The following is a 10,502-nucleotide window of genomic DNA, read 5'->3' as shown; positions in this document are numbered from 1 at the left end:
TTATCATCGAAGGCCCAAACAGTATGGGGCCTAATTGTCTTTTGCTGAAGAGTCGGTTAGAAGAGAGAGAGGGAGTGCTATGTGATTCTGCTATATAGGGATTGGGGAAACACTTGTGGGGGATTATGTCAGAATTAGAAATAAGAATTTGGAGTCAAGAGAACCTTTCTCTAACTTGGGGGAGCCTGACTCTCATTTCAGCAATATAATTTTGTTTCTCTGCCATTTCTCTGTTTCTTCTGTAGGTACCTTGATACATCACGTATCATTGGTGCTTTCATTGAGAGATTTCCATATATCGTATGCAAACGAGAATGACGTCACGCATTGACAATGCCGAGTCCAAGATTACTTCTATTGAATCCATTGTTAAATCCCATGAACAGCTCTTGAAAGAGCAATCATCCCAACTGACCACTCTTCTCACAACTGTCACTGAGTTGTGTAAATCTGTGGCTGCCATGTGCACAAAAATGTGCGAAACAATGCAGCAATTTTCCTCCACCAAAAATGCAACAACCCATTCTACTGTAATCTTTTCTCCACCAGCAGGCTCTTCCATGACCCTTGATTATTATTTATAATCCAAACGTGTCGAACTTTCTTCGTTCAACAGCGAGGACCCCGTCAGTTGGCTCGCGAAGGCTGAAACCTATTTTGCGGTTCAGAATACCCCACTGGATATGCAAATCTAGCTTGCTCAAATCTCCATAGATGGGATGACATGGCATTGGTTCAAGGTATTGAATGATTCTGATCCTCATTTGACTTGGGCCACCTTCAAACGCGCACTGTTGGAACGTTATGGTGACAATCATTTTGGCAACCCGTTCTCCCAACTCAAGTTGCTTCACCAGACAGCCACCATTGATGAATATGTAGAAGCTTTTGAGGTCTTTACGGCACAAATTTCCCCTCTCACTGAGGAGCAATACATGGGGTTTTTTTCTTGGGGGTTTATGTGAGGATATACGCTTGGAAGTGTTGACGTTTGAACCTCCCAATCGTCATCGTCTAATATCAGTTGCTTGTTTGATTGAACGAAAATTGGATCGAGTCACCACTCATGGGAGCACTTCAGGATAGAGACAACCCACTCTGCAAAGTAAGTCAGGTTCTCCTCATTCCTCTGTTAATGGGCCTATTAGTGGAGCCCAATCTACAAATGGATCTAATGAATCACATAATAGAGGTTCTAGATTTGGACCCAATCCTCCTGGCCCAACCTCGTCACGGTCCAATACTCGTAACCTCTCCTATCCAGAATTAATTGAACGCAGAAATAAGGGCCTCTGTTTCAAGTGCGGTGGTAAGTGGGGTCCAACCCATGTTTTTCCGGATCATCACTTGCGCCTTCTTATTTGGGAAGGTGAAGAGGATGAGGTTGTGGCTAGCCCCGATTCATCAACCATCCGTGAGGATCAACCGAACATAGATGTTCAAGACATGGCTTGTCAAGTTTTGGATTACTACGCCTTGGATCCAGGAGAGTTGGCACGATCCAAAACCATCAAGTTAGAAGAGGTGTTGGCCAGATACCCCATCCTTCTCTTGGTTGATAGTGGTGCGAGTCACAATTTTATTGCGCGGGAATTGGTGAGTTCTTTGAATCTGGAGGTCATGCAGACAAAGGCATTCTCTGTTGGACTTGGTAATGGAAGTACGTGTTCGTCTCAAGGAATTTGTAGAGAACTACGTGTGAAGTTGGGTCGCTACACAATTATGATGGATGCATATGTATTAGACTTGGGCGGCGTGGATATTGTTTTGGGAGTGGAATGGCTCGAGAAATTTGGACGAACAACAATGGATTGGCAGAAGAAAACAATTAGTTTTGAGGACAATGGCCAATTGATCACATTGAATGGTCATCACTTTAAGGACATCCATCGTTCTCCGGCTCTGCAAGGCTTTCTACATGGGGTAGCAATGGAGGATGTTACTCTCTATCAAGTAAACTCCCAAGTCCTCTCCCTTGCTGATGATCCTGCGTGGCAGCACCTTTTAGAGCAACATGCCTCTATTTTTGCAACAAGAAAGGAATTGCCACCACAACGTACTCACGACCACTCAATTACATTGTTACTAGGTTCCAAACAAGTCAGTGTCAGACCCTACAGATATGCCTATCATCACAAGGATGAGATAGAAAGACAAGTGGGAGAATTGATGTCCGAAGGATTAATCCGTCATTCAGTGAGCCCTTTTTCTAGTCCAGTTATATTAGTTAAAAAGAAAGATGATTCGTGGCGCATGTGCGGGGACTATAGAGCTTTGAACAAGGTGACAGTGTTGGACAAATACCCGATACCAACAATTAGTGAGTTAATTGATGAGTTACATGGGTCTCGATTCTTCTCCAAGATTGATCTTAAGTCGGGTTTTCATCAAATTCGAATGCAAGAGACGGATATCCATAAGACTGTCTTTAGGACCCATGAGGGTCACTATGAATATTTGGTCATGCCATTTGGATTGGTCAATGCCCCTTCAACGTTCCAATCCATCATGAATTCGGTCTTCCGCCCTCTTCTTCGTCGGTGCGTTCTAGTCTTCTTTGACGACATTCTGATTTATAGTCCAGATTGGCAGTCCCACATTTCCCACCTTCATGATGTGTTGAGCTTGTTATCTTCCCATCAATTTGTAGCAAATCACAAGAAATGTTCCTTTGGCTTGTCCTCTGTTGACTATTTGGGCATGTAATTTCTGGGAGAGGCGTTGAGATGGATCCATCTAAGGTGAAGGCTGTGATGGATTGGCCTACCCCGCATAATGTGAAGGATGTGCGTGGTTTTCTAGGTCTCACAGGATATTATCGACGTTTCATTAAGGATTATGGCAAGTTGGCTCAACCATTAACTGAAACTACTAAGAAGGAGGGTTTCTTTTGGGGTCCGACTCAGGTGAATGCTTTTGAATGCCTCAAGCAACATTATCCTCTTTTCCAACTTTGGCGTTGCCGGATTTCACTAAGGAGTTCTTCATTGAGTATGATGCTTCTGGTCATGGTCTCGGAGCAGTCTTGATGCAAGATAAGCAACCCATAGCTTATTTTAGTAAGGCTCTTTCACCATGCACTATGTCAAAATTTGTGTATGAGAAGGAAATTATGGCTCTGGCACTCTCTGTTCATCACTGGCGGCATTATCTTTTGGGGAGGAGCTTCAAAGTTTACACAGACCATCGAAGTTTGAAACATCTCCTTCAGCAACGCCTCACCACAACTGACCAACAATTTTGGTTGGCTAAACTCATGGGGTATCAATTTGAGGTCATATACAAGCCCGGTCTCGACAATAAGGCTGCTGATGCATTATCTCGTAAACATTATGTTCCTGAAATTAATACTATCAGTATAAGCCCTTTTTGGGTTGATTTTCCCAAGATCAGAACAGAAGTTCAGAATGATCCTGAAATGCTCCATTTGATCCAAACCTTGCAGTCTGACCCGAACTCAACCCCCCACTATGTGCTTCGGGATGGTTTGATATTTTTCAATGGTCGCCTAATGTTGCCTAAATCATCTGCTTTGATTCCCTCCCTTTTGGCTGAGTATCATGACACGGTTATAGGGGGACACTCTGGATTCACTAAGACATATAAGAGGTTAGCTTCTTCTTTCTTTTGGAAAGGAATGAAGGCATCAATTATGGCGTACATACGCCAGTGTGATGTGTGTCAACGCAATAAGTATGAGGCAATGTCTTCTACAGGTTTACTCCAACCTATCCCTATTCCGGAGATTATTTGGGATGATGTCTCCCTTGATTTTATTACCAACTTACCCCAATCACAAGGGCATGAAGTGATTCTGGTGGTAGTGGATCGTTTATCTAAATATGCCCATTTCATTGCCTTAAAGCATCTGTACACAGCTCGAACAGTAGCAGAGGCTTTTTTCAAGGATGTTGCTAAATTACATGGATTCCCAAAGTCCATTATCAGTGATAGGGATCCTCTTTTTCTCAGTAAATTCTGGAGTGAGTTATTTCGCCTTCAAGGAACGGTGTTGCGCATGAGCACCACTTACCATCCTCAAACAGACGGTCAAACCGAGGTGGTTAATCGTTGTTTAGAGAACTTCCTTCGTTGTTTTGCCTCAAAGCACCCCTCCAAATGGTATACGTGACTGTCATGGGCAGAATTCTGGTACAATACCTCGACTCATTCAGCAACTGGTAAATCACCCTTTGAGATTGTTTATGGACGCTCTCCCCCTACTGTGCTTCGTTTTTTGAATGGGGAAACTCAGGTGGCTGTTGTAGCAACAGTGCTCATGGACCGTGATGAGGCTCTTCACCAACTCAAATACCATTTGCATCAGGCTCAACAGACAATGAAGAAATATGCTGATGCTCATAGGAGGCATGTGACTTATGCTCCAGAGATTGGGTGTTTGTGAAGCTTCGTCCTCATAGACAACAATCTGTTGTTCGAAGAATCAATCCCAAGTTGTCCCCTCGTTACTATGGACCCTTTCAAGTGCTATCACGTGTGGGAGAGGTGGCCTACAAACTTCAGCTTCCAAACTCTGCTCGTATTCACCCAGTTTTTCATGTTTCGCAGCTTAAAAGGTCCATGAAGAATGGGTCGGCTACTACTACTCTACCTTCAGGACTGGTTGTTACTGAATCTGAATCCCCAAGTCCTGAAGCTGTTTTAGCTACCAGGGTCAGCAAGTACCAAGGAGACTCAGTTGAAGAATGGCTGATTCTGTGGAAATCACAACTTGCAGAGGAAGCCTCTTGGGAAAAGGCAGCTTCTATCAAAGAGAAATATCCCAATTTTTGCCTTGAGGGCAAGGAAACTTTCATAGATGGTGGTATTGATAGGAATATACATTCTAAGTGGGACAAGCCTTTTAAGACTTATCATCGAAGGCCCAAACAGTATGGGGCCTAATTGTCTTTTGCTGAAGAGTCGGTTAGAAGAGAGAGATGGAGTGCTATGTGATTCTGCTATATAGGGATTGGGGAAGCATTTGTGGGGGATTATGTCAGAATTGGAAATAAGAATTTGGAGTCAAGAGAACCTTTCTCTGACTTGGGGGAGCCTGGCTCTCATTTCAGCAATATTATTTTGTTTCTCTGCCATTTCTATGTTTCTTCTGCAGGTACCTTGATACATCACGTATCACAATTTATCAAGGGTGGCAACGGTGGTGTGGATTTTTGTGGCTCTAATCATTACACAGATTTACACTGCTAGCCTTGCCAGCATGTTGACTGTTGAAAGATTTGAACTAACCGTACACAGCATTCAGCAGCTAAAGAACAATAATGCCATGGTAGGATATGATAGAGGTTCCTACTTAAAATGATATCTCCAAGATGCATTGTGATGGAAAACTCCCTTCCATTAAAGGAGTCAATGGGGGGAGTCTCCTTTGTCCAAGGATCTCGGCACACCAAGAGAAACTAGCCTTCAAAGGTGAAGTGGGACGTTCAAAATGGATGAGGGAATATGAGTGAGGGTGGAAACTCTCATGGACGGTTGGCACACTCTAAGATGAAGCTGGAGGCCACTCTAGGATTTTCACTTTCCAAGGGTGAAGATAAGAGAAAAGTTAGTCGAAATTAACCTAGGGACTAAGGATAGGATGTTGAAGCATGAAATGCTCACTCAATATCATAATAATCCAAAGTTCCTAGGTTAATTTCGGCTAACCTTTCTCCTATCTTCACCCTTGGAGAGTGAAAACCCTAGAGTGGCCTCCACCTTCATCTTGGAGTGTGCCAACTGTCCATGAGAGCTTCCACTCTCACTCATATTCTCTCATCCATTTTGAACGTCCTACTTCACCTTTGAATGTTAGTTTCTATTGGTGTGCCGAGATCCTTGGACAAAGGAGACTCTCCCATTGACTCCTTCTTCATCAATGGAAGGGAGCTTTCCATCACATTGGGCATCAATGCTAAAAACATCAAGCAATTTGACTCACAAGAGAGCTATGTTGATGCCCTAAGAAACAAAGAAATAGTCGCTGCCTTCCTTGATATCCCTGAGGCCAAAATCTTCCTTGCAAAAAACTGTAAAGGGTTTGTTCAAGCTGGGCCAACATACAAAATTGGAGGATATGGATTTGTATTGCTTCAACATTTTTTTCACTTTTTTTTCCTGTTTTAGTTTCAGTAAGTAATTTTATTGGTATACGCACAACCAATCAAAATATTGAAAGAGCATTGAAATAATTTCGGCAAGGACATCCACACAAACTAGATTATTATTTTAGGTCAATATAGATGCAATTCTTTATGTATTTAGCGTACTATTCTTTTATCAGAGTTGAAATTTTACTGTTTTTACATTAAAGATCAGTATAAATTACCAAAGTCGAAACTTCAAATTCTAACCAAAGAATAACACCAGAAACATAAACCTATAGATATTGTGTCATGCAATAACTGCCCTTAATTTCTAGCCCCTCAACTAGAACCAAGATTATGTTAACTCAGTTGGAATCTCTTTGCAGGTATTTCCAAAGGGATCTCCATTGCTTCATGGTGTAAACCAAGCCCTGCTAAACATATCAGAAATTGGCACACTACGTAATCTAGAAAACTATATGCTTGCATCAGAGGAATATAAAGACATAATTGAGCCAGGCGAAGACACAACTAGCCTTAGCCTTACAAGCTTCATGGTTCTCTTCATCCTAACTAGAGGCACGTCAACAACTGTTCTCTTAATTTACATACTTCCTGTGAATCATTCATGCCCTGGACAGAGAGCAACGTGTAGTCTAATGATGGCTGTGATCAAAAGATGGGGATTACGAAAGACACTGGTTCCAAGAAGAGTCCAGCATGTTGCAGAAAGTTCTTTAAACTCTTCCAACATTTCTAATTTGCCAGATTTAGCTTAAACAAGAAGGTTATGTAGTATTGTGGCACAAGGATTAGGAGGTTTAATTAAACAGTGAAGTCAACACTCCTTTAACTACATAACTTTCTCATTAATGCATTGTAAATATTGTGACCTTTACTGTGTTGTCGCGTGTAGAAATGACACAAATTACTAAAACTATTATGATAGTGACATTCACGTTTGCGGGAACAAATTAAACTCCTTGGATGTGTCCTCACCTTAGTAGAAAGGCATGGAGCGTGGCAGATCTGGGAAAGAAACGAGCTACACATAACAATGTTAACCAACTGGCGTAATAATTCCAGTGGGTTGAATTGAGTTATAATTAAAAAGCTTTCAACTCTCCGAAAGCTTTAATTCGAAAGGCATTTTTTTTTTTTTAAACAAAGAGATGATTAAGAAGGTCTCCAAGTTAATTTGAATTAATAAAATCAAAGTTACATAACCCAACTCAAATAATTATTATTAAACATTTAATCATATATAAGAGAAAAAGGCTTAAAGAAATTTGCACAAATAATATATTCTCCATCAATTCAACTTATTTATGGTCAGACTTCAAGTTTTGTTTGAGATTTCCCCATTAATTCATTCCAATATATTTAATTGGACCGGTTATCTTATGCAAGAATGTTTTTATGATCTTCTCTTTAATGATAATGTTTTTAGAGTGTTTTTATTTAAGAAGAGAGTTTTTAAGGATTCTTTTTGTAACACTTCATTTTTTTTATAAAATATAATATAAGTATTTTATTAATAATTTTGGTATTTTTATTAATAGGAACTGTTTAATATTTATTTAATTGTTTAGTATGTTTTGATATATAATATAATGTATTTTATTAAAAGGTTATAATATTTTATTAAAAGGGAAGGAATTTGTAACTATAATTAATTCTCTTAATTATGAGGTTAAAAAGGGGAGGGGGGTTAAGGATTTAAAAAGAAGGATTTATGATATGTTTTTATGTTCCCTTATGTTTTCATGTTCGGGCTTCAAAGCTCGAAGATTATAAGAGCAAGAAGAAAATTACTTCATAGTCGTGTACCCGTCATCTAGGGCTTATCTGGGTAATGGGGGAAGTGAGAAACCTCACTTTGGGTGAAAATGTATGTTGGATAGTGGGATTGACCCCAATCATGTCACTATGGTATGTTTATGTATGAGGGGATTTTTCCCAAATGTGTCTTTATCTTCTATATTTCTTCTTGTAAATTTTGATTGATGTAATTATTATGAAGGTGTTGGTAATTTTGAGTTTGGCTTGTAATTGTTATTTTAATGCTTCTATAGGTTCTTGTGGGAAATCCTAGGGGAATGTATTAGTGATTTATGAGGAGATGATATGAGTATGCATATGTATGCGTAAATGGTGTCTTGTAGAAGTGTAACGTAACCAATGGAAAGTTCTTACCAATGGAAAGTTCTTACCAATTGGATTTGGGTTGGAGATGTTAGGGAATGGTGTAAGGAAGGTTAGAAACTCATAAATAGTGTAATTTCGTGTTTGTGACTATCTTGTCCTGCTTCAAGTGACCATAGTTTCATTCTAGGTGAATTTATCTTGTTTCAAGCGAATTTAGGCTCACTCAAGTGAGGCCTGACAAAGAGTTTCGGGTGATGCTCGCTTCAAGAGAGTTTGATCTCGCTCCGAGCAAGCTACTCTTGCTTAAGAGAAAGATTGGATTGCTTAAGCAAGTACGTAGATAGTCGCGTTGGTTTTTGTGGTATTCATGAAAGTTGTAGTCTTGAATGTTAGCATTCAAATACGATTGAAATCACCTAAAAAGAAGGTTTAGAACTCAAGTTATATATGATCAAATTAATGAGCAAATGTCAAGCTATCATATTTAGGCTAAAACATTGTAGTTTTTTATTTATTTAAAATAGTAGATGGCATAATTAGCTCTTGAGGTCAAAATAGAAGTTGGAGATAATTGTCTTAGATTTCTAATAAAATTAAGATCAACTTAATAGCATATATATAGCTCTAAATAAGGTGTTTGGACCACACGATATCGTAGAAGATTATGAAAATGTAGTATGTGAATGTGCTATTGGTATGCTTGTGAGCTATGTATGAGTTATAGTGATATGATCTCTTATGCCATTGATTGCTATATTTAATTGATATAGTTGAATTGTTAATTGCTATATTAAGAATGGTTGATGATTTTATGATATGGGATCAACTGCCAGTATGAGATCACGTGAAATGTATGCATAAAGTTTGTTTAACATGCATCATAGCATAAAATGTTTTTAAAGGGTACGATATGGAATACACCACCAAGAAAGGTCCCTTGTGTAAAAAGCTTGGGAACTAACCCTAGGGATAACTCAGTTTGGAAGTCTCAGTCTTGTCCTCATTAGTATAGGATGTATCTTGCACAACTTATCTATCCTGACTAGACCCTAATAGTATGTCCTTCTAGTGAGAGTGTGTAGCAGGTGTGACCTAGCATGTACTCCTAGATTACTCTGTGTATTGCTAGTGGCAATGCACAAGTGTGATACGTGATGTTTTTACTGGTGTCACGTGCATTGTAACAATTAGTTTGTGTCCATTGCATAATGCATCTTAATGTTATGTGGTATTTAGTTGTTATATTGTGAATGAATGGAATTTGTTATATGATTGATATGTTTATGTTATGTTGATACATGTCTTGTTTGTGTTTGGCTGTCTAGCTACATCTGACGTCGTGAGCCAGACTTCTCTTGCTTTGTGTTGTTTTTTCTTGTATGTTGTTGCAAGTGATCTTCGGTATGATGTTGAGGATGTTGGTAACAAGGCTTAATCCTCATAGAAGGGTTATGCTTTGATAAGACACGTGACATTGGGGAATTAGTTAGGATTTGATTTATGTTATTTAATTTGAGTAGTTAAATTTTAATTTCTTTATAATTTAATATTTTCACTAAGTCTAGTTTATGTTAAAATGTGATTCTTTCTACCTATATGATTTTGAACTTATCTATTTAATTTTAGGCTATTCAGTTATTAATATATTATGTGTTATAATATGCAGGGTCGAAGGTGTCACACCTTGTCACTTTAAGCAAGTTTGCACAAAAGAAACCCTATTTAAAAAATTATAAAATTAGATAGAAAGGCACTTCATTTTTCCAGTATACTCATAGAGATTAGAGAGAGTAAGAGTGATAAACATTATAATCATGGATCATTTGAAGATTTTCTTTTGTACTTGAGAGAATTCCATAGCCATAAGCGACTAAGTTCTCCATCGTTAGAGGTTGATGTAGTAGTCATAACCATGTAGTTCTCCTCGTTCTCACTCAATAATAGGATTTTATTTAGTTAATCATCTTCATCTATCTCTTAATGTTATGATTTGATCATCTATGGCATGTTTTTATAGTTTTATTTGAAGTTGGGAAACCCTTTTAGAATTACGATTTAGGTAAAAATGTTAATAATGCTTATTACTAAGAATAATATGTCTTATTAGTCAATTTTTATGTCCCTAACCTTAATGTTTTGCTCAGCAAATTTTACCAAGGAATTGGGATTTAAATATATTTTAGTGTTGTTGAATTAATTGATTAATTTATGAAATTAAATGAGAATTTGGGAGCATATATGCGGGGAAGGTTAGTGAAATCATTC

At 38.6% G+C, this 10,502-nt stretch overlaps 1 protein-coding gene across 1 annotated transcript; it reads left to right on the top strand.

Moving 5' to 3' along the window:
• Positions 1-5,134: 5,134 nt before the first annotated feature.
• LOC145950323 (glutamate receptor 2.9-like) lies at positions 5,135-6,868 on the top strand (the record flags this gene model as incomplete). Its single annotated transcript, XM_083061411.1, has 3 exons — positions 5,135-5,306; positions 5,819-6,087; positions 6,437-6,868. Coding segments are annotated over 3 exons (873 nt in total), but the record flags the coding sequence as incomplete, so codon positions are not given.
• Positions 6,869-10,502: the final 3,634 nt, after the last annotated feature.

The sequence above is a fragment of the Cajanus cajan genome, chromosome 8 (genome assembly GCF_000230855.2).
Source record: "Cajanus cajan strain Asha chromosome 8, NIPB_CcT2T_4, whole genome shotgun sequence".
NCBI classification, from domain to species: domain Eukaryota; kingdom Viridiplantae; phylum Streptophyta; class Magnoliopsida; order Fabales; family Fabaceae; genus Cajanus; species Cajanus cajan.
The sequence above is the reverse complement of the archived record's forward strand: the minus strand, read 5'-3'. Positions and strand labels throughout refer to the sequence as shown.